The 25,635-nt window shown below is 43.9% G+C and overlaps 1 protein-coding gene across 1 annotated transcript; it reads left to right on the plus strand.

Annotated features, from left to right (window-relative positions):
• Window positions 1-395: 395 nt before the first annotated feature.
• LOC139569989 (heparan sulfate glucosamine 3-O-sulfotransferase 6-like) lies at window positions 396-24,473 on the plus strand. Its single transcript, XM_071391405.1, has 3 exons — window positions 396-1,219; window positions 23,132-23,361; window positions 23,606-24,473. Exons 1-3 carry the CDS (start codon window positions 738-740, stop codon window positions 23,992-23,994), a joined length of 1,101 nt encoding a protein of 366 aa, XP_071247506.1. The 5' UTR covers window positions 396-737; the 3' UTR covers window positions 23,995-24,473.
• The last annotated feature ends 1,162 nt before the right edge of the window (window positions 24,474-25,635 follow it).

Consider the following 25,635-nt stretch of genomic DNA (forward strand, 5'->3'; position numbering starts at 1 on the left):
CTGTCGGATACGCGCAGCATAACCGCTCTCTCCTCTCCTCCGCGTGCACGCGCATCGAATTCATCTCCTTTTTCCAATAAAATCCGTTGGAATTAAACAATCAAAGACAGTTAAATGCGGAGTGCAGCGCACACTTTCCTGAATGACTGACGCTGGAGAGAAAGAGAGGCAGAGATGGAGAGAGAGAGAGGAAAGGGGAGAGAGAGAGGGAGAGAGAGAGGGGAGAGAGGGAGGGAGAGGGGGGAGAGGGAGAGAGAGAGAGAGAGAGAGAGAGAGGGGGGAGAGAGAGAGAGAGAGGGGGGGGGGGGTGGAGAGAGAGAGAAAGAGGGGAGGGGGGGGCGAGAGACGGACCCCATGACGCGCAGTCTCTGGAGACCCATGGAGGGAGACGGCGGGTAATCCCAGGGAGAAGGATCACTCCAGCCATGCGCCGCGGATATTAAAAGCTGTAGACTATACAACATGCCGGTGGGATCGACTAAGTGGGTGAATATTTGGACATAACCCAGGAATTGATCCCTTGACGCGCAGAATGAACCGCGAAAGGGAAAGATGGGACGCGGGCAAGCCGGCGACTTTGTTGGCGATTTTGTGGAATCCACGTAGCGTCACTATGGAGCGTTTATTTTCTCTGAGCTGCTCAGAAAGCCTCCGTGTCTTCACAGAGGTGAAGGAAGTTAAGTGAGCTAAAGTTGCAGTAGAATGGTCCTCCTCGGATGGGACTCTGAGGGAAGGCGATGGCAGCTTTTCACCACAGCAACCCAACGGACAGGGACATCAGGAGGGTTCTCCAAAAACTTCTAATCATGCTCTCTCTGGGAATAATCTGTGTCTCTCTTTTCTACTTCCTCGCGGGATGCTGCGAGTCGGACATAAGGGAAAACTCCATTTCCCACAGACCCGCCAGTGAGTTTCATTTATCAGGATGGTATCATGACAGAAACGGGACGTTGTATAAGGACCTTGTAATGGTACAGAATGAAGACGGATACCCAGTAGCCGGGGAGGGGAGCACAATAACGCCGGTTTTGGAGACGAATAACTCGGTTAAAGATTGGATGGCGACACGGCGGTTACCCCAAGCCCTCATTATAGGGGTAAAGAAGGGTGGCACGAGGGCTCTTTTGGAGTTTCTCAGGCTGCACCCAGACATCCGCGCGCTGGGCTCTGAACCGCACTTCTTTGACCGGCATTACGCACGAGGTTTGGACTGGTACAGGTACATATCCATGGTTGTCACTAGTTACCACAGCCACAAAGTCATGAACCCCGCCCATTTATATAATTCAGTTTCTTAAAATTACATTTTTAAAATCCTAACCTTAACCTTAAATTATGACCAAAACGAAAATTTTAGTTTTCATAAATTCTTAAAATATAGCTAATTTTGACTTTGTGGCTATCCTATCTAGTGGAAACTACATATCGTATGGACGTGTCTGTTTTTTATAGAATGGGAGTTGATATCCAATGAATTTTGGTTGAATGCATTTCAGTACATTTAACTCCATAGACATGGTTTCGCCTCAGCGCACCTGCGCTTGTAAACCAGAAGGTCATTGTTTATTGCTTTATAATGCATGCATGGTGGAATTGGTCGGTCTTTAATCTTTACAGAACGATTTGCATATACAGTGCCTTCAGAAAGTTTTCACACCTCTTGAGTTTTTCAACATGTTGTTGTCTTACATTTATTATTAAATGTAGATGTTTTGTCGATGGCCTAAACATAATACCACATAATGTCAAAGTGGAATTATGTTTTTTTTTTTGAGTCAATAATTGTTCAACCCCTTTGTTATGGCAAGCCTAAATCAGTTCAGCAGTAAAAATGTGATAAAGTCACATAATAAGTTGCATCACTTCCCGTTGAACGCGGAATGAGGAAGAGCTCGGTTTGTTGTTTTGGAAAGTTTTGAAAGTCTATTGTCTGTTGGCATCAGTTGCTGGAACCACTACTATCTGTCCAGTGATTCCGCCGACAAAGGCCAGGTCTGAGGAGCTGTTTGGCGTGGCAGCTAGCCTCGCTGCTAACGAGCTGCCTATCAAGCTATCAAGCCATTGTGGCTGGAACTGCGGATTGTTCCGGGCTTGTGGCTGTCTAGATCCCTGCTGTTTGTTGTTGTTGTTTTCAATCTTCCCTGTGACCTGCCCTGTCTGGACCTATGAGGAGTAACAGCGTAACCTACTGTTGTTACCATGACAAAGGCCAAAGCTGTCGGGGTTACCGTTGAGGACAGTGAAGGTGAAGGATCTTTTAAATGAACACAAATAGTTCTACAAGCAGTTGCTACAACAACAAGAAAATAGCTTCAAGTATTTTGTCCAAATACTGGTGGAATCAACTAATAAACGAATGGACGACCTGACCAGACCGGTTCAGGACTTGAAGAACAGTTTCCAGTTCTCCCAGGGTCAGAACGATGAGTTGAAACAGGAGAACGGCAAGATGACAGCAATCTGTAAGTCACTGAGAGAGGACATCAGTTCTGTGTGTGAATTCATGATAACAATGACAGAGAAATCAGATTATTTTGACGAACAATCAAGGCGTGACAACATGGTTGTGGACGGAATTGCAGAATCTCCACATGAGAACTGGATGGAGTCTGAGGACAAAGTGAGGGAAATTATCTTGGAGAAACTGAAGATAAACCAACGGAAAAATTGAGGTGGAGCACGCCCACAGGACAGAAAAACCCACCACCAGCCCAGGTGACAGGCCCAGGCCAATAGTGGTCAAGTTCCTGACGTTCAAGGACAAGGTAGCTGTTCTGGAGAGAGCCAAGAACTTGAGAGGAACGTATATCTTCCTCAACGAGGACTATCCTAAGTGTGAGGATTGACGCTGGAGACAGGAAGCAGGTACAGGGAGACCATTTAATAGACAACGGACATGAAACAGGACAGGACCAGCGTCTGGACAGGGGACAGAATAACGACATCAGTGCTTACACAGGGATGAAACAGAGGAAACAGACAGATAAAGGGGAGTTCAGGTGGGTCCAATGAGGTGCAGGTGCGCGTAATGAAGGTGACAGGTGTGCGTAATGATAAGCAGTCTGGCGCCCTCGAGCGCCAGTGAGGGAGAGCGGGAGCAGGCATGACACTAAAGCTGCCAGAAAGCTCCACCCTCCCTCCCAAAAGCCTAGAAGAATGAGAGAGCCAAGCCTATGGGTTCTTAGCTTCAACCCCTCAGCACACACACACACACACACACGCGCACACACGCACGCACGCACGCACGCACGCACGCACGCACGCACGCACGCACGCACGCACGCACGCACGCACGCACGCACGCACGCACGCACACACGCACGCACGCACGCACGCACGCACACACGCACACACACACACACACACACACACACACACACACACACACACACACACACACACACACACACACACACACACACACACACACACACACACACACACACACACACACCAATTGATTAATGGACTGCTGAATGTATATTTTTTTCTCTTGCTTTGTTTTCTCTTTTCCATATTATGTCCATCTCTGATCAACTACCCAGGAAAGGGCTGTAAAATAGCCCATATTAATATATTGAGCCTTAGAAATAAGGTTTTTGAAATCAATAACTTGCTAATATCAGATAATATTAATAAATTAGCCATTTCTGAGACTTACTAAGATAATTAATTTGATAATACAGCAGTAGCAATACAAGGATATAACATCTATAGAAGAGACAGGAATGTTTATGGTGGAGGAGTTGCTGTATATATTCAGAGCCATATCCCTGTAATGCTTAGAGAATATCTTATGTAAATTGTTTTTGAAGTGTTGTGGTTGCAGGTTCACTTGGCACATCTAAAGCCTTTTCTTTTGGGGTGTTGCTATAGGCCACCAAGTGCTAACAGTCAGTATCTACATAATATGTGTGAAATGCTTTATAGAGTATGTGATGTAAACAGAGAGGTCTACTTTCTTGGGGACCTGCATATTGACTGGTTTTCATCAAGCTGTACAATCAAGAGGAAGCTTTTCACTGTAACCAGTGCCTGTAATCTACCTATCAGGGTGTTTACAAATACTACAGGAACAAGATCATCCACATGTATCGATCACATTTTTACTAATACCATAGAACTTTGTTCTAAAGCTGTATCCGTACCCATTGGATGCAGTGATCACAATATAGTGGATATATACAGGAAAGCCAAAGTTCCAACAGCTGGGCCTAAAATAGTGTATAAGAGATCACACAACAGATTTTGAATGTGACTCTTATGTGGATGATATTAAAAATATTTGTTGGTCTGATGTGATTAATAAGGAGCATCCAGACGCTGCACTTGATGCGTTTATGAAATTGCTTCTTCCAATTATTGATAAACATTCACCTGTTAGAACTGTTAAGGCTCCATGGATTGATGAGGAATTGAAAAATGGTTGAAAGAGATGGGTCACAAGGAGTGGCTAATAAGTCTGGCTGCACATCTGACTGGCTGACTTAATGCAAATTGAGAAACTATGTGACTAAACTCAACAAAAAGAAGAAGAAACTGTATTATGAAGCCAAGATCAATGATATAAAGAATAATGGAAAAAACTATGCTTTAAATGAAATTATGGGCAGAAAGACAAATACAACTTTCATCGAATCAGATGGCTTATTTATCACACCATTTGATGTTGCCAATTATTTTAATGATCACTTCATTGGCAAAGTGGGCAAATTTAGGCAGGAAATGTCAACAGCGAACAGTGAGCCATCATATTCATGAATAAAATATCTAATGATGAAAGAAAAGCATTGCAGATTTGAATTTTGTAAAGTTAGTGTGGGAGAAGTGGAAAAAATATTGTTATCGATCAGTAGTGACAAACCTCCTGGCATTGACAACTTAGATGAAAAGCTACTGAGGATGGTAGCTGACTCTATAGCCACTCCTATCTGTCATATCTTTAATCTGGGCCTAGAGGAAAGTCTTTGTCCTCAGGCCTGGAGGGAAGCCAAAGTAATTCCGCTACCCAAGAGTGGTAAAGCGGCCTTTACTGGTTCTAACAGCAGACCTATCAGCTTGCTGCCAGCTCTTAGCAAACTATTGGGAAAAATTGTGTTTGACCAAATACAATGCTATATATCTGTAAACAAAGTAACAACAGACTTTCAGCATGCTTATAGAGAAGGGCACTCAACATGTGCTGCACTGACACAAATTGAAAGAAATTGATAATAATAAGATTGTGGGAGCAGTACTGTTAGATTTCTGTGTGACCTTTGATATTATTGACCATAATCTGTTGTTGCAAAAACCTATGTGTTATGGCTTTTCAACCTCTGCCATGTCGTAGATTCAGAGCTATCTATCTAATAGAACTCAGAAGGTTTTCTTTAATCGAAACCTCTAATGTCAAACATGTAAAGTGTGGTGTACCGCAGGGCAGCTCTCTAGACCCTCTACAATTTTCTGTTTTTACCAATGACCTGCCACTGACATTAAACAAAGCATGTGTATCTATGTATTCTGATGATTCAATCATATACGCATCAGCAACCACAGCTAATGACGTCTCTGAAACCCTTAACAAAGAGTTGCAATTTGTTTTGGAATCTTTGGCTTGTAATAAACTGGTCCTGAACATCTTTAAAACTAAGAACATTGCATTTAGTACAAATCATTGCCTAAGTTCTAGACCTCAAGCCTCCTGAGTGGCGCAGCAGTCTAAGGCGGTGTCAATACAGGTCCGGGTTAGATCCCGGGGTGTGTTGTCGCCGGCCGCGACCGGGAGACCCATGAGGCTGTGCACAGTTGGCCCAGCATCGTCCGGGTTAGGGGAGGGTTTGGCCGGCCGGGATGTCCTTGGCTCTAGTTTTATCTGGTCTTCATTATTGTCCAGTTATTTGGTCAAGCGCTGCAAAGAAAGACCTGGTTAAGCTGCAGCTGGCCCAGAACAGAGCGGCACATCTTGCTCATCATTGTAATCAGAGGGCTGATATTAATACTATGTATGCCACTCTCTTTTGGCTAAGAGTTAAGGAAAGACTGACTGCATCACTCCTTGTTTTTAGAAGAAACATTCATGTGTTGGAAATTCCAAACGGTTTGCATAGTCAACTTACACACAGCACTGACACACACACTTACCCCACCAGATATGCCACCAGGGGTCTTTTCACAGTCCCCAGGTCCAGAACTAATTCAAGGAAATGTACAGTATTATACAGAGCCATGAGTGAATGGAACTCCCTTCCATCTTATCGGAAGTGAACAGCATAACTGGTTTCAATAAACAAATAAAGCAACCCCCTGTCCCCCATGTGACCGACTTGTTGTGTGTATGTACTGACATGTACTGACATGTACTGACATGTACTGACATGTATGTGGAACTGATAGATGCACACACACTACATGTAAATTGTGAAGTCTTCTGTCTGTAATGTCTTTTTGGTTATGTGTCGGACTCCAGTAAGACTAGCTGTCACCATTGGAGTTGGCTAATGGGGGTCCAAATAAATCAAATCAAATGCATGGACTCACTCTGTGTGCAATAATAGTGTTTAACAAGATTTCTGAATGACTACCTCATCTCTGTACCCCACACATGCAATTATCTGTAAGGTCCTTCAGTCAAGCAGTGAATTTTAAACACAGATTCAATCACAAAGACCAGGGAGGTTTTCCAATGCCTTGCATAAAAGGACACCTATTGGTTGATAGGTACGAATAAAAAAGCAGACATTGAATATCCCTTTGAGCATAGTGAAGTTTTTAATTACACTTTGGATGGTGTATCAATATACCCAGTCATTACATAGATAAAGGCGTCCTTCCTAACTCAGTTGTCGGAGAGGAAGGAAACCGCTCAGGGATTTCACCATGAGACCAATGGTGCCATTAAAACAGTTACAGAGTTGAATGGCTGTGATAGGAGAAAACTTGAGGATGGATCAACAACATTGCAACAAGGCACTAATGTAATACTGCAAAAAATGTGACAAAGTAATTAATGTTTGTCCTGTGTTATGTTTGGGGCAAATCCAACACAACACATTACTGAGTACAACTCTTCATATTTTCAAGCATAGTGGTGCCAGCATCATCTTATGGGTATGCTGAAAATGGTTGCCTAGCAATGATCAACAACCAATTTGACAGAGCTTTAAGAATTTAGAAAATAATAATGGGCAAATGTGGCACATTCCAGGTGTGGAAAGGTCTTAGAGACTTACCCAGACGACTTGCACCTATAATCCCTGCCAAAGGTGCTTCCACAAATTAGTGACTCAGGGGTGTCAATACTTATGTAAATGAGATATTTCTGTATTTCATTTACAATACGTTTGCAAACATTTCTAAAAACATATTTTCACTTTGTCATTTTGGGGTATTGCTGTAACACAACAAAATGTGGAATAAATCAAGGGTAATAAATACTCTCTGAAGACACTGTACAACCACTGTACAACCACTGTACAACCACTGTGTAGCCACTGTACAACACCTGTACAGCCACTGTACAGGCAGTGTACAACCACTGTACAACCACTGTGCAGCCACTGCACAGCCACTGTACAACCACTGCACAGCCACTGTACAGACACTGTACAACCACTGCACAGCCACTGTACAGACACTGTACAACCACTGTGCAGCCACTCTGCAGCCACTGTGCAGCCACTCTGCAGCCACTGTACAACCACTGTACAACCACTGTGCAGCCACAGTGCAGCCACTGTACAACCACTGTACAACCACTGTGCAGCCACTGTACAGACACTGTACAACCACTGTGCAGCCACAGTGCAGACACTGTACAGACACTGTACAACCACTGTGCAGCCACTGTACAGACACTGTACAACCACTGTACAACCACTGTGCAGCCACTGCACAGACACTGTACAACCACTGTGCAGCCACAGTGCAGCCACTGTACAACCACTGTACAGCCACTGCACAGACACTGTACAACCACTGTGCAGCCACTCTGCAGCCACAGTGCAGCCACTCTGCAGCCACTGTGCAGCCACAGTGCAGCCACTGTACAACCACTGTACAGCCACTGCACAGACACTGTACAACCACTGTGCAGCCACTCTGCAGCCACAGTGCAGCCACTCTGCAGCCACTCTGCAGCCACTGTGCAGCCACTGTACAACCACTCTGCAGCCACTCTGCAGCCACTGTACAACCACTCTGCAGCCACTCTGCAGCCACAGTGCAGCCACTGTACAACCACTCTGCAGCCACTCTGCAGCCACTGTGCAGCCACTGTACAGCCACTGTGCAGCCACTCTGCAGCCACTCTGCAGCCACTCTGCAGCCACTCTGCAGCCTGCAACATGGAAAGATCTCGGGAATAATGTTTGTTGTTGTTGGCCTATTCAAACATACCCATTGCAAACTGGTCTAGGTGACAGGCAGAGGGAGACACTGCCAGCTGGCCATGCTAATCTGAATGTGTGTGTGTGGGTGTGTGTGTTTGTGTCTATGTGTGTGTATGTCTACTTGTGTGTGTGTGTGTGTTTATTTGCAGGGAGGGTCTGGATGAGTTATCACAGAGCAATCATCTCTCCAGCTGAGGCCAGATGTTACCATAGTCAGCTCCTACTGATCCTAGACACACACACACACACACACACACACACACACACACACACACACACACACACACACACACACACACACACACACACACACACACAGCATTTACATTCCCCAACACAGGGTTATAGTGTGTGTGCATGTAACATAAACTCTAACTACATAACAGATTAAACATTGGATTAAAATCTCATCATCTAGGTTGGAGAGGTTGCGTGGAACTGAACGGTTGGTTTAGGATGCAGTGATGCACATTGGTGTAAAGTACTTAAGTAAAAGTACTACTTAAGTAGTTTTTAGGGGAAATCTGTACTTTACTATTTATATTTTTGACTACTTTTAGTTTTACTCCTCTACATTCCAAAAGAAAATAATGTACTTTTTTACTGCATACATTTTCCCTGACACCCAAAAGTATTTGTTACATTTTGAATGCTCAGGCAGGATTATGGTCCAATTCACGTACCTATCAATGCATTGTCATCTCTACTGCCTCTGATCTGGCAGACTCATTAAATACAAATATTGAGTTTTTAAATTATGTTTGGGTGTTGGAGTGTGCCCGTCTGTCCGTTACAGTTTTATTTTTTTTTACAATCGCTAGGACCCATTTCTCAATACTTAGGTCACTTTTTCAAAACTCTTCACACAGTTCTCCTAACCAACGTTCAGCTTGGCACAGCAGTTCATTTCACATCCAAAATGCACTAAAACTACCAAAACACTTCATACACGTCTCAAATCAACTCATTCTTCCAGAACACTAGCAAAGGTTGTCACCCAACAAGCACACTTTGTCACTCATAAAACAATGACCTACAGAACACTAACAACAGGCAGCATTACACAATGCATTACACAATGCAAAATGACACCTCTCTACTGTTTAGAATTCACTGCAGTATATGTTACAGGAATGAATCAGACATGATGCAATATGCTTCAATATGTTTTATGTCAATATTTTTGGCATTGAGTGATTCCAAAATACAATAATTTGTATATACACCATCTACCGATACACATACAGTAGCAATGCTAGTCAACCCTGTCTTCTGCATTTGGCCACAGGTTCTCATCCACATTACATCTCATCTTGGTGTCACGTTCCTGACCTGTTTTCCCTTGTTTTTAGTATGGTCAGAGCGTGAGTTGGGTGGGTTGTCGATGTGTGATTTTTATGTTGGGATTTTGTGTGTTCGGCCTGGTATGATTCTCAATCAGAGGCAGCTGTCAATCGTTGTCCCTGATTGAGAATCATACTTAGGCAGCCGGGGTTTCACGTGTGTTTTGTGGGTGTTTGTTCTTGTGTCAGTGTTTCGCCACACGGGACTGTCACGGTAGTTCCTTTGTATCGCATATTGTTTTGTTATATATTAAATCACTATGGAAACTAACCACTCTGCGTATTGGTCCGATCCGTCTCGCCTCTCCTCGTCCGAGGAGGAGGAAGAAAATGACTATCGTTACACTTGGTCAATACACCTAGGAAATAATATTTTGGCATTCCTCGTCCATCCCTGGCAATCTTCTGCAGATATCTCCAGGCATCCAGCATTCCTTGTGTCCAGGAGGGACATTTGATCATGTGGATGGTGGTCATAAACCTTCCACCTCCACGAGGAAAATAATTCCTCTATAGGGTTGAGGAATGGAGAGTAAGGTGGGAGGGAAAGTGACATCATCCTGGGATGGGCTGCAAACCGCTCTGTGACGGCACAGGAGTGGTGAAATGCCACGTTGTTCCATACAATTACAAACGTTGGCCGATTTCGCCTCACTGCAACCCTTTCCTCACCTGGCACAACCCTTCCATAGAGGTCTCCCAGGAATGAAATGAGACGCTCTGCGTGGTATGGCCCAATTAGCGGTTTGTGTAACAGCAATCCATCAGAGGATATTGCTGCACACATTGTGATGTTGGCACCCCTCTGGCCCGGGACATCCACTGTGGCTCTTTTCCCAATCACATTCCTTACTCGCCGCCGTGTTTTGGCCAAGTTGAAACCAGCCTCATCCACAAAGATAAATATGTGGGGTGTTTGCCTGGCTTCAATCTCCATGACTCTCTAAAATAAATACACAAGGCAACATAAGAGTTAGGCTATTACGATAGTTTACATTATACCTAAAAACATGCCATTGTGTGTCTCTGCCCTGTTTGGTTCTGTTCAAAACCAGTTCTGTGTTTTAGTCATCTTACCTGGACATATTGGTTCCTGAGTTGCTTGACTCGTTCAGAGTTCCTCTCAAAGGGGACAGTGTACAACTGCTTCATCCTGACTTGATGTTGTTTCAGGACTCTAGAAATAGTTGTTATGCTTACATTGTGAATATTTCCAAATGTAATGTTGTCTGCCAACACTCTGTCCCGAATCTCTGTGAGTTTTATGCCATTGTTTCTGATGACAATATCAACGATTGCAGTTTCCTGCACAGCAGTGAAAATCCTTCCTCTCCCGCCTGTAGGAGGTAACCGTTGGGTCCTAAGCAGAAATACAAAAACAATCACACACAAGTGGGTTTGGAGGCTTTGTTCAATTTACTTCTGTAATGTGCAGTTCAGTCAGATGCCCTTGCAGAAAGCACATGTTACCTGTTGTTTTGCCAGACATGTCTCAGAATAGATGCCACTGTTGAGCGTTGCAGATTTGACTGCACTCTCAGACCAGCCTCTCTCATTGATAGACCATGCTTTATTACATGATCAGTTATAGTGGCCCTCATCTCATCTGAGACTACAGCTCTTGATCTTCCTCTCAGTCTTCTTCCACCACGCGTACGTACTCCTCTCCCTCTCCCTCTCCCTCTCCCTCTCCCTCTCCCTCTCCCTCTCCCCTCTCCCCTCTCCCTCTCCCAGCCACTCTTCTTCCTCTGTCAGCCACTTCTCTATCTCTGGCTGGGTCCATGTTTACATTACAGTACAGCATTATTCCTAAGATGTCCCCTTCTGTATAGATGGTAATGTAATTGAACGACTAACACCTGGGTAGGTGTTCAGCTACAATGGGAATCAGCTGTGGTTGGTCTAATTGTTTTGATAGTATTTCATTTTTTCGATTTGGAATATATTTCAATACGGTATTACTGTAGAAATGTAGCAAATTGCTGTCTTATTCAGTTATGTGTTATGTTAGGTTTTGAACTTAAGCTTAACAGTTTTGAAAAGAGTATGTAAACATGTGCCAATTGGCCTGTAGGTACATAGAGTTTTGTGTCTGAGTGAGAAAAGAATTCATGAAATTTGAAAGATGTAGTCATTGAATGCATTTTGTGCCAAAGCAATGAAAAATGATCCACAGTTTAGCCACATAGGCTGCTGTTGTGTTCACTGTGTGAAGGGTTTTGAAAAAGTGACCTAATTATTGAGAAATGGGTCCTAGCCATTGTAAAAAATTGTAATAAAACCATCTGGTTTGCTTTAATATAAGGACTGTGGTGTATAGCATTTACTTCTGTTTTTACTGAAGTACGACAAATTAGTACTTTTTCCACCACTGTACTAAAGTACATTTAAAACCCGATACTTTTATACTTTTACTCAAGTAGTATTTTACTGGGTGACTTTCACTTTTACTTGAGTCATTTTCTATTAAGAATTCTTTACTTTTACTCAAGTATAACAATGTTGTACTTTTCTGCCACTGGTGATGCAGTATTGGTATTCTGTAACCTCTGACAGTGTGATTTAAGGGTTACAGGGTCAGTAGGTGAGATTGAAAGTTAGAGGTGTGTTTTCTGTGTTTTACCAACATGATATTGGTCACACACACGCATGGACGCACACACACCTCTTTCTCTCCCTTCCTCAGACACACACACACACACACACACACACACACACACACACACACACACACACACACACACACACACACACACACACACACACACACACACACACACACACACACACACACACACACACACGCGCGTACCACGTCTCCATTGTGTGTGTGTGTGTCTCAGTGACGTCCCAGAGTGACAACAGATTCTCCCCAGGACCAGATGGGGCTCAGAGTGTCAGGCCACTTGACATCGCTGCCAGGCCTGGCAGGTTGACCCCTGACACCAGGTCAGTTTACGCTCACAGATAATGATGAGCTCCCAATTACACCACATAATTAACCATATATCATTACATCATCATATCTATCATTGGCTACAACTCAAGGAAATTACAGTTGATAAGAGCAGGGTCAGGTGCACAAAACATATATATATATATATATATATTTAGCTTTTAAATAGGCATTTACTGGAGAGACATTTTTTTAACTTTTTTTTTAATCTGCTTATTTTTATTTCTCCCCCCAATTGGTAGTTACAGTCTTGTCCCATTGTTCTCCGAAACACGACCCGCCAAGCTTCTTGTCACACTGCTCGCTTAACCTGGAAGCCAGCCGCACCAATATGTCAGAGGAAACACCGTACAGCTGGCGACCTGAAGACAGCATGCACGCACCCGTCCGCCACAAGGAGTCACTAGAGCGCGATGGGACAAGGACATCCCGGCCGGCCAAACCCTCCCCTAACCCGGACGACGCTGGGCCAATTGTGCGCTGCCTCATGTGTCTCCCCGTCTTGGCCGGCTGCGACACAGCCCGGGATCGAACCCGGATCTGTGTTCCTGTGAGGTCATAGGGTAACATTCTGTCCTGCTGCAGTGACACGTATTGATGCCAAATGACTACAATGTAAATACAGTATATATACAGTGCATTCTGAAAGGTTTCAGACCCATTGACTTTTTCCACATTTTGTTACGTTACAGCCTTATTCTAAAATGGATTAAATTGTTTTCCCCCTCTCAATCTACACACAATACCCGATAATGACAAAGCATTATTTTTAATAAATCTGCAAAGATATCTTTAAACCTGTTTTCGCTTTGTCATTATGGGGTATTGTGTGTAGAGTGATGAGATAAAATGTGTATTTAATCAATTTTAGAATAAGGCTGTAACATGTCAAAAGTCAAGGGGTCTGAACACTTTCTAAATTCACTGTAATCACTGAACAGAAATGACTAGGAATACTTACATGCATCTGTTGGTCACAGATACTTTTTTTTTTTTATGTAGGAGCGTGGATCAGAAAACCAGTCAGTATCTGGTGTGAGCACCAGCTGCCTCATGCAGCGTGACACATCTCCTGCGCATAGAGTTGATCAGGCTGTTGATTGTGGCCTGTGGAATGTTTTCCCACTCCTCTTCAATGGCTGTGCGAAGTAGCTGGATATTGGCGGGAACTGGAACACGCTGTACACGTTGATCCAGAGCATCCCAAACATGCTCAATGGGTGACATGTCTGGTGAGTATGCAGGCCATGGAACAATTGGAACATTTTCAGCTTCCAGGAAGTGTGTACAGATCCTTGCGACATGGGGCCGTGCATTATCATGCTGAAACATGAGGTGATGGTGGCGGATGAATGGCACGACAATGGGCCTCAGGATCTCGTCACGGTGTCTCCAAAGATTTGTTGTAACTCAACCAAGATAGACCACAGCCTGTTGTTTCAAATGGGAACAAATGTGTCATAATGGGCAGAACAAGCAAGGAGGTGGGCAGAGCCAAGCATGAGCTGGCGATATCCTATTGGTGCGTTCTAGCATTAATTTGCATATTTCTGTTAGAGAACGTCTACTCTGTGAGGTGCGCGTGTGTAATAACTCAGTTCGCCTTTGTACTCCTTCTAAATAACACACTTTAAAAAAAACTTTGGCAACGGGTAAAGTCTTCAAAATGTAGTCCACTCTGTTCGTAACATATTCTAGTTTTGGGAACAGAAAACTGTATTGAGATCAAATGTTTCATCGATGAGAAAAATTAGCAGAATGTCGGCCAAAATCCGTCTGGTTCCATCTTCTCCCACTGCCGGTTTGGCTTCCTCTCACTACCATATTTGGTAGTGAGTGGAAACACCAAGCGGATGCTTCATATTTATACATCCGGTGAAATATCTGGCTCATTGTTCTATCTGTGGTATCTGTCCATTCAAATTGCCATTGATAAAATGCAATTGTGTTCGTTGTCCGTAGCTTATGCCTGCCCATACCATAACCCCACCGCCACCTTGGAGCACTCTGTTCACAACGTTGATTTCAGAAAAATCGCTCACCCACTTGCCACACGACAGTTTAAACCGGGATTCATACGTCAAGAGCACACTTCTCCAGCGTGCCAGTGGCCATCGAAGGGGAGCATTTGCCCACTGAAGTTGGTTACGACACCGAACTGCAGTCAGATCAAGACCCTGGTGAGGACGAGCATATAGATGAGCTTCCCTGAGATGGTTTCTGACAGTTTGTGCAGAAATCCTTCAGTTGTGTAAACCAACAGTTTCATCAGCTGTCCGGGTGGCTGATCCCGCCTGTGAAGAAGCCAGATGTGGAGGTCCTGGGCTGGCGTGGTTACACATGGTCTGCGGATGTGAGGCCGGTTGGACGTACTGCCAAATTCTTTAAAACAACATTGGAGGCAGATTATGGTAGAGAAATGAACTTTAAATTCTCTGGCAACAGCTCTGGTGGACATTCCTGCAGTCAGCATGCCAATTGCACGCTCCCTCAAAACATGAGGCATTTGTGGCATTGTGTTGTGTGACAAAACTGCACATTTTAGAGTTGCCTTTTATTGTCCCCAGCACAAGGTGCACCTGTGTAATGATCATGCTGTTTAATCAGCTTCTTGATATGCCACACCTGTCAGGTGGATGGATTATCTTGACAAAGGTGAAATGCTCACTAACAGGGATGTAAACAAATTTGTGCACAAAATTAGAGAGAAATAAGCTTTTTTTTTGTGCATATGGAACATTTCTGGGATCTTTTATTTCAGCTTATGAAACATGAAACACTTTACATGTTGCGTTTAGATATATTTTTGGGTTCAGAGCTACAACTAGAGATCATGGATTGTATCGTTTTGTCTCATTTTCTGAACCAGTCATCAAATATGTTGCTGTATTTGTCTTTTGATATAGGAATTGTGTTTCTCTTACTGTATATGAATCTGTCTTTACAAATCCTGTGGTCAGTATCACAAGTATAGATGACAGTGTTGCAATCAATTAGTTGTTTACTAATAATTCAACATGGCAGCCATTCAGAGGTTTAGATAGGTAGTTCTGTTTAGATCCGGAGAAGAAGGCATCCCCAATGACGGATTCCAATTTAGTGGTCTTTACAGAGTCAGATGTTCTCACATGGCTGTGGTTCATTTGCAATTCAGATTAACTCGTTAAAAGCAGCGTATCAATTTATACCAATGGATCCCGGGCTTGACGTTGCACATGTGCGCCTGTGTATTTACACAGGAATATAATTGCCGTGCAAATGGCTGAAGAACGGCTGCCAAAACATGTGATCTTCAGAAGGGGTGTGTTAGGTGAGATCACGTCTGACAGGAAAGGGAATCTAGTGGATTCCTTGAAAGCTTTTTTTTTTGAATGGGATAGTGAAACATGGGCTAAGAGTAGGGGAGTCTGAATTCTGTTATGACATGTTAATAGTGTCTTAAAGGGGAAATATATGAGTGTTTCTTGATTACTGTGTGTGTGTGTGTTTGTGTGTTTGTGCTCCCACACATGTATATATCTATATTAAATCAGGTGTGGCCCATCCAGCCATCCCATCCCAGTACTGTACAGTGTGATCTGATCTCCATAAGGCCTAGACGACCGGGGTGATCTAGCCCTCATTAAGGCTCTCTCTGGGGGGTTGAGGAGGGGAGGCAGGGCGGTCTGGGCCCAGCTATGATGGATGTCTGCTGGAAGTGGACAGGGCAACGCTACAAAGGATTGGAGCCTTAATGGTCCCCAGTGCAGTGAAATGGATGAGTGGGCGCTCAGTCTGACACACACACACACACACCACACACACACACACACACACACACACACACACACACACACACACACACACACACACACACACACACACACACACACACACACACGCAAGCACACACGCACGCACACACTCACACACTGTGTTGTTATCAATAAGAGATCATTTTCAATGTTTTGTCATTGACACATTGCTTCTTAATGTCCTGTATACAGACTAAACAGATTTGGTAGTTGATGCCAGTTTATTCTGTCACATTAAAAAATGTCTTTATGTAGTTTTACTCCACCATCTCACATCTGTTCTAACACGCACACACACACACACACACACACACACACACACACACACACACACACACACACACACACACACACACACACACACACACACACACACACACACACACACACACACACACACACACACACACACACACACACACACACACACACACAGCACGGGGGTGATGGTTCTCCAGAGGCTTCCCCGAACCCCACCTGCTACCCTCGGCCCAGCTGAGACCCAGGCTCATCGTTCCCCCAACTCCCACACACTTTACCCCCCACTCCTCCAGGATCAATACCTATGGCTGCTTGGGCTTGTCCCCGTGGCCTAGGAGTGGGGGGGGGGGGGGGCGGGGGGTATGGAGCTCCACAGAGAGATGGAGAGAGGGATGATTAAACATAGCTCTTCAAAGACAAAAACAAGCGAGAGGTTGTAAACATGCTAAATCTCTCTTTTCATCCAGAGCATCTACAAATGGATGCCACGATTACTGTAACGACAATAGACATGGGGAACTGGGTCTCTATGACAACAATAGACATGGGGAACTGGGTCTCTATGACAACAATAGACATGGGGAACTGGGTCTCTATGACAACAATAGACATGGGGAACTGGGTCTCTATGACAACAATAGACATGGGGAACTGGGTCTCTATGACAACAATAGACATGGGGAACTGGGTCTCTATGACAACAATAGACATGGGGAACTGGGTCTCTATGACAACAATAGACATGGGGAACTGGGTCTCTATGACAACAATATAGAGAATACAGAGGATATGCTCTGTGATAATGTTAAAAGGTATCGTAATGCTAAGGTGATGGAGTTCTGTTCCATTCTCACTCAATGGTCCTCTATGAGAGCAGCCTAATGGAAGCAGGGTTGTACCAGTCGCTGTAGCGGTTCTCAAATATTTATTGTATACTCTACGTCAAGTGTCCTTTAGCACGGCTAGTTTTACGTTGATGTTACATTGGTGATGATAATTGTACAATTATTTACTTGATTCCGGGCAGCTTTTAGCGAAGCGTAGAAATGGATTGATGACAATAAGTCTGTGGCCGTATCTCATTCTAACTCACAGTTCTGGTGGTGTAGCTGCACTGTAGCAGGAAGTTTCAAGTTGCTAGTGACCATGAGGTTATGAGTTCAAATCCCATTTAAGGTTAAGTCCCAATTTTGTTCACAGTACAAAATTATACAAGATTTGACTGTAATTTATATCAGACTACAGCAGCATACAGTCATTTTATAGAGAAGACACCTTCAAGTTGTTGTATATATTTCATTTATTTTTACAAAAACTTTAGGCAAAGTGCAGAAATGTATTCTTGGCAATAAATATATCCACTAACTTTCCCTTAGACCTGGTGGCTCACCATGCGTTTTGGATAATTTGCACTCAAGAGGTTGTGAGTTAAAATCCCAAGGGAAATTGAGTACCAAGTAATCATTATGCTGTCAATTAACACCTTCATTTAGCTGTAAAAATACAGGAATGTTGTAGATGTACCGTATTTTCACCGCAACTAGACAAAGCGGGAACTAGACAAAACCTGCAGGGGACCTTGACTGTTTAAATTCAATTAATATCAATAATGCCTTTTAAAGTAAAGTATTTTAAATGGCATTTCACATGTGCTCAAAGATTGTCACATGTGTAGTGTCATGGTGTCACTTTGAACATTTTTCATCCTCATGTTGTCACATTCATTTCACATGAGATCGTATTTTCACGTGCTCACATGTTGTCACGCTATCACGTTAACTTCACATTAAATCACACGTGTTTTTCTCCTTAAGGGGTGCGTGTGTGTTAGGGGTTAGGGGTTAGGGAGAATAGGATTTTTAATGGTCAAATATGTTTACTACCCAAAAGGTCTTGACATTTTACAAAAATAAAGCTATGTGTGTGTGTGTGTGTCTGTCTAATCAAATTTTATTGGTCGCATACAAATATTTAGCAGATGTTATTGCGTAATGCTTGTGTGTATATGTGTTTGTAGGTAGACTAAAGTATGTGGTATGTATGTGTGTGTGTGGTGTGTATGTGTGTGTGTGGTGTGTATGTGTGTGTGTGTGGTGTGTGTGTGTGTGGTGTGTATGTGTGTGGTGTGTGTGTGTGTGGTGTGTATGTGTGTGTGTGGTGTGTATGTGTGTGTGTGGTGTGTATGTGTGTGTGTGTGGTGTGTGTGTGTGTGGTGTGTGTGTGTGTGGTGTGTATGTGTGTGTGTGGTGTGTATGTGTGTGTGTGGTGTGTATGTGTGTGTGTGTGTGGTGTGTGTGTGTGTGGTGTGTGTATGTGTGTGTGGTGTGTATGTGTGTGTGTGGTGTGTATGTGTGTGTGTGTGGTGTGTGTGTGTGTGGTGTGTATGTGTGTGTGTGGTGTGTATGTGTGTGTGTGGTGTGTATGTGTGTGTGTGTGGTGTATGTGTGTGTGTGGTGTGTATGTGTGTGTGTGGTATGTATGTATGTGGTATGTATGTGTGTGTGTGGTGTGTATGTATGTGTGTGTATGTATGTGTGTGTGTGGTGTGTATGTGTGTGTGTGGTGTGTATGTGTGTGTGTGGTGTGTATGTGTGTGTGTGTGGTGTATGTGTGTGTGTGGTGTGTATGTGTGTGTGTGGTATGTATGTATGTGGTATGTATGTGTGTGTGTGGTGTGTATGTATGTGTGTGTATGTATGTGTGTGTGTGGTGTGTATGTGTGTGTGTGGTGTGTATGTGTGTGTGGTGTGTATGTGTGTGTGGTGTGTATGTGTGTGTGTGGTGTATGTGTGTGTGTGGTGTGTATGTGTGTGTGGTGTGTATGTATGTGTGTATGTGTGTGTGGTGTGTATGTGTGTGTGTGGTGTGTATGTGTGTGTGGTGTGTATGTGTGTGTGTGGTGTGTATGTGTGTGTGTGGTGTGTGTGTGTGTGTGTGGTGTATGTGTGTGTGTGGTGTGTATGTGTGTGTGGTGTGTATGTGTGTGTGTGGTGTGTGTGTGTGTGGTGTGTATGTGTGTGTGTGGTGTGTGTGTGTGTGTGTGGTGTGTGTGTGTGTGGTGTGTATGTGTGTGTGTGTGTGTGGTGTGTGTGTGTGTGGTGTGTATGTGTGTGTGTGGTGTGTATGTGTGTGTGTGTGTGTGTGTGTGTGTGGTGTGTATGTGTGTGTGTGTGTGTGTGGTGTGTGTGTGTGTGTGTGGTGGGGCCAGGTTGGGAGAATGGATCTATTGATAGAAGGTCATATTGCAGGGGGAGGGTGGTAGAGCTGAAACCTGATCCACAAGCATCCTGTCCTCTGAATGTTCCCACTATACCTCCATCCCTCCATCTCTCCATCTCTCCATCTCTCCATCCCTCTATCCCTTCATCCCTCCATCCCTTCATCCCTCCATCCCTCCATCTGTCTATCCCTCCATCTCTCCATCCCTCCATCTCTCCATCTCTCCATCTCTTCATCATCATCCTGTCCTGTCTCTGTCCCCCAACCATCTCCTCAAAAGGGATCCCATAATTCTTAGCGAAATATGACGCAGCACCCGGGGGGGGGGGGGGGGGGGGGGGTCTGCGAGGTGTGTGGCAGCTGTACCTGGGTCTCCATGAGGTCTGGTGGGGCCCAGGAGTCATTGCTGCTAAATGAGGTCCATCTGTCGAGGTGATAGAATGTGGTGTGATGTTTATATAGCCCTGTGTGTGTGCGTTTGTGTGAGTGTGTGTGTGTGTGTGTGATTGTGTGTGTGAGTTTACAATCTGGCCTTAAATGGCCATGTACTCCTATAATCTCCACCTGGCACAGCCAGAAGTGGACTGGCCACCCATCAGAGCCTGGTTCCTCTCTAAGTTTCTTCCTAGGCTCCTGCCTGTCTAAGGAGTTTGGGTGCGTGTGTGAGTGTGTGTGAGTGAGTGAGTGAGTGAGTGAGTGAGTGAGTGAGTGAGTGTGAGTGTGTGTGTGAGCTTGTGCACGTTCATTTCAGTATCCCCCTATGTCTGCTCTAGTCTGTACAGTGCCTTCAGAAAGTACAGTATTCATACCCCTTGACTTCAAAATGGATTTCTCTCACCCATCTACACACAATACCCCATAATGACAAAGGGAAAACATGCTTTTGTTTTCTGCACATATCTGCACATTTATTGAAAATGAAATACAGAAATGTCTCATTTCCATACAGTAAATATTCGCACCCCTGAGTCAATACATGTTAGAATCACTTTTGGCAGTGATAACAGCTGTGAGTCTTTCTGGGTAAGTCTCTAAGAGCTGTGCACACCTGGATTGTACAATATTTGCACATTATTCTCTTTAAAATTCTTCAAGCTCTATCAAGTTGTTTGTTGATCATTGCTAGACAGCTATTTTCAAGTCTTGCCATAGATTTAAGGCGATTTAAGTCAAAACTGTAACTAGGCCACTCAGGAACATTCACTGTCTTCTTGGTAAGCAACTCCAGTGTATATTTGTCCTGCTGAAAGGGGAGTTTGTCTCTCAGTGTCTGGTGGAAAGCAGACACACACACACACACACACACACACACACACACACACACACACACACACACACACACACACACACACACACACACACACACACACACACACACACACACACACAGACAGGCTATCGTCTGTGTTGCATTTTAGTATATGCAATGATCCCATGCACAATTGACATAAATACAAATGAGTCTTAAGAAGACAGTGATAGTCATTGCAATGAGCCCAACAATTGACATAAATACAGGAGTCTTGTATAGGAGTTTCCTGTTGGAACACTTTTACAACCAAGTCGACAACTGACGGATTTTAAATGAACAAAATATGTTGGTTGGGTGACTAAACTACATAACGTGTTATCGTGTGCAATGGGTGAATAGAGTCTGCAGACACACGACCCATACAGCAGCAGAACAACGGGTAGTGTTTTTACAAGAGTAGGTAACACTGAAAGCTTCAGTTTACATTATTGACAAGCTGATAGCAAGTTGGACAGACAAACCATGACATTTTCCCCCATTCCGAAGTCCCCATATCATGCATTGAGCTAAAAGTTAACTTACCTTGCATTCGCTATAAAGTAGTGGGTGGTGGTCACGAAGTTGACTCAAGAGATTTGAAGTGTTGCCCCTTTCACAGCAATTTTGCATGTTGTTCTGCAGACAGGGTGACCATCTTCGATTAAGTTTCTCTCTCACTCTCTCATTAAGTCTCTCACTCTCTCTCTCTCTCTCGCTCCTCTCTCTCTCTCTCTCGCTCCTCTCTCTCTCTCTCTCTCTCTCTCTCTCTCTCTCTCTCTCTCTCTCTCTCTCTCTCTCTGTCTCTCTCTCTCTCTCTCTCTCTCTCTCTCTCCTCTCTCTCTCTCTTGCTTCTCCTTCATTTTTGAAGAAATTCATTTATTAAAAACTGTTCAACTGTTGTCTTTCTTTCTCTTTGAGTCAACTACTCACCACATTTTATGCAGTGCTCGCTAGCTGTAGATTATGCTTTCATTACTAGATTCAGTCTCTGATACTTTGATTGGGTGGACAACATGCCAGTTCATGCAGCAAGAGCTCTGATAGGTTGGAGAACATCCTCCGTAAGTTGTCATAATTACTGTGTAAGTCTATGGAAGGGGGTGAGAACAAAGAGTCTACTTGGTTTTGTATTGAAGTCAATGTACCCAGAGGAGGACGGAAGCTAGCTGTCCTCCAGCTACACCATGGTGCTACCCTACAGAGTGCTGTTGAGGCTACTGTAGACCTTTAATACAAAACAGTGTGTTTTAATCAATTATTTGGTGACATGTGAATATATATATAGTATAGTCAAAAATATTAACTTTTGAAATGTTTCAATATTTTTATTTTCATGAAATTCACTAAGAAAGATCGTCCTCCCCTTCCTCCTCTGAGGAGCCTCCACTGTGTGGGGTATAGAGATGAGGTAGTCATTAAAAAAATATTATTGCACACAGAGTGAGTCCAACTTATTATGTGACTTGCTAAGCACATTTTTACTCATTAACTTATTTAGGCTTGCCATAACAAAGGGGTTATAATTTCGAGTATTGGGTATTGTGTGTGTGTAGGCCAGTGACACAAAATCTCAATTTAATCCATTTTAAATTCAAGCTGTAACACAACAAAATGTGGACAAATTCAAGGGGTGTGAATACTCTTGAAGGCACTGTTCAACCACTGTACAACCTACAGCATATATAGATCTAGGAATAATATTGGTTGTTGTTGGCATAGCCAGACATACCCATGGCCAGCACATAGATATTTAGGTGACAGGCATGTTAATGACAGCCTCCATTACCGAAATTTACAGATGGCTTTAATACTCAAAAGTTACACCATTTAAACACTAAACATACTGTATCTATCTCTCTCTTTCTTTTATTCCTTTCTCTCCCTCCATCCCCCAGGAGTATGATGCCCAAGGCCTTGGATGGCCAGGTTGTCATGGAGAAGACACCGCGTTATTTTGTTACCGTGGAGACCCCGGGGCGTGTACACTCCATGTCGCGTGACGTGAAGCTGATTGTGGTGGTCCGGGACCCTGTGACCCGGGCCATCTCTGACTACACCCAGATCATCTCCAAGACCCCCCACATCCCCACCTTCGAGACCCTCGCCTTCAAGAACCGCACCAATGGTCAGAATTATAGCGATACATTTTTATTTGTATAGACCTATGAATAAAGGAATGAACGGATGGATGAATGCATGAATGAATTAGTTAATTGATGAATGAATGACACAAAAACATAGTTTTTCCCTGATCAAATGCAGTACCCACACAAATACTCTATTCTTCAATCCTGTCTTCAGTCCTGTCTTCAGTTCTGTCTTCAGTCCTGTCTTCAGGGTCTTAAACCAGTATCTTGTCTTGGTCTCAGGTGAGATCGACTCTCTGTGGAGCCCTCTATGGATCGGACTGTACGCCCAGCACCTGGAGAGTTGGCTGGCCTGGTTCCCCCGGGCCCAGATCCACCTGGTCAGTGGGGAGGGCCTCATCTCCGACCCAGCCGGAGAACTAGGAAAGGTCCAGGACTTTCTGGGCCTTCAGAGGATTGTGACGGACAAGCACTTCTACTTCAATAAGACTAAAGGTTTCCCCTGCCTGAAGAAACCGGAGGGCAGCAGCAAGCCCCACTGCCTGGGGAAGACTAAAGGCCGGACACACGCCTCCATCGACCCGGAAGTGATCCGGAGACTGAGGGAGTTCTATAGGCCGCACAACCAGCGGTTCTACCAGATGACTGGCCAGAACTTTGGATGGCAATGAGGACTCAGTAGGGATACCAAGGTAAAACATGCATCCAGAGTAACAAAGACACTCAGGCATGGTTCACAGGGACAGGGACAGACATGAATGCCATTTTGGACATGCAGGACAAATCTAATCAGACCAACTACAACCCACAGCATGTGCTCTCTGATTACAACCTCATTGATGCCTAAAACGAAAGAGTACACTTTCTACTCAAACAGGCATAAATTATTCTCACGAATCGATTTCATACTATTAGCTACACCTCTATTTTCTATAATCAAGAAAATAGAAATTGGACATATGAGATTGTCTGACCACCGTGCTTACTACTGCCAACTTCAAATTTCAGAATCTCCTAAAATACCCACAAGATGGTGTTTCAACGTTTCATTGCCACAAAATCCTGCATTCTGTAAACAATTTGAAATTGAGATCAATTAATTCATAACGATCAATAAAAAAAAAACAGTTCGAAGACCCCAGGATTCTATGGGATGCCAATACAACCCGTTTAATACAACCCGTTCACAAGGGTTCATTTGGAGGAGATGTGGACACAGCACTAATTTCACTTTTATTAAAAAAAGGTAAGGCTGCCACCCATTGTTCTCACTATCGACCCCCTATCTTTGATCTTCATACAGAGTAATGACATAGCCGCATACTGTTGATACGGAAGTGGCTCTGTGCTGGGATCTACATCCAATGTTTATAGACCTCTGGGTAGCGAGGGAGACAATGCAGAAAGACCAGCTCTATGCTAGTTACCTTTCAGTATCTAATAGATGTTCAACAAAAAAAATTAAGTGGCATTGTTTGAAAACACCTGGCGTCCTTGTCTTAGATACACGGTGGCCCACCAGGAGTGAAGAACACAGCTACGGGATGTGTAGTCTGCAGTGTAGGCTGATGTGTAGTCTGCAGTGTAGTAGGCTGATGTGTAGTCTGCAGTGTAGGCTGATGTGTAGTCTGCAGTGTAGGCTGATGTGTAGTCTGCAGTGTAGGCTGATGTGTAGTCTGCAGTGTAGTAGGCTGATGTGTAGTCTGCAGTGTAGGCTGATGTGTAGTCTGCAGTGTAGGCTGATGTGTGCTGTGTTAGCAACGTCCTGCGGATGAAATACAAACAGAAACAAGATAGTTGTCTTAACATGCTTCATGCAGTTAGACATTCATTTTACTCCTCCTTTTTATACAACTTAGCTATTTCAGTCCGTGCTTAGGCTTTGAATGAAAATAGTTGTAGGCAATCAATACATAGTATACAGGAGGATGAATGATGTAGAAAGCAGTGAGAGGAAGCATGAGTAGCATCTTTACAAGTGCTCAGATTTGACTGAGTGGTTTTGTATCGTTGCTTAATAAATAATGAATGTGCATAAGTGGATTAAGAGGAGCTCAACTGTATCGGTCCTTTCTGGGTAGAGGTTGCCCATAGGCACAGATCTAGCATCAGTTTAGGCAAGGAAACACTAAACTGACCTTAGGTCACTGGCTATGGGCATCTTCATCCTAACCTGGGTAGCCCACCATAGGAGGACAACCAAAATATAACAATGGATGAATCTGACATCTTAAACCAATATATTGGTATCAATGGGAACAGAAGCTATTTTGGTTCCAACGGGCTGCTATAGAACCTGCCTCCTTTTTGGA

This window comes from Salvelinus alpinus, chromosome 3 (assembly GCF_045679555.1).
Source record: "Salvelinus alpinus chromosome 3, SLU_Salpinus.1, whole genome shotgun sequence".
Classification (NCBI taxonomy): Eukaryota; Metazoa; Chordata; class Actinopteri; order Salmoniformes; family Salmonidae; genus Salvelinus; species Salvelinus alpinus.

What these genes read in the sequence shown, in the direction of transcription:
- LOC139569989 (XM_071391405.1), top strand. Translation starts at nt 738, where the DNA reads ATGGCAGCTTTTCACCACAGCAACCCAACGGACAGGGACATCAGGAGG. An exon ending in CGAGGTTTGGACTGGTACAG is followed by an intron (nt 1,220 to 23,131) that starts GTACATATCCAT and finishes TCCATCCCCCAG; the next exon opens with GAGTATGATGCCCAAGGCCT. An exon ending in CTTCAAGAACCGCACCAATG is followed by an intron (nt 23,362 to 23,605) that starts GTCAGAATTATA and finishes TCTTGGTCTCAG; the next exon opens with GTGAGATCGACTCTCTGTGG.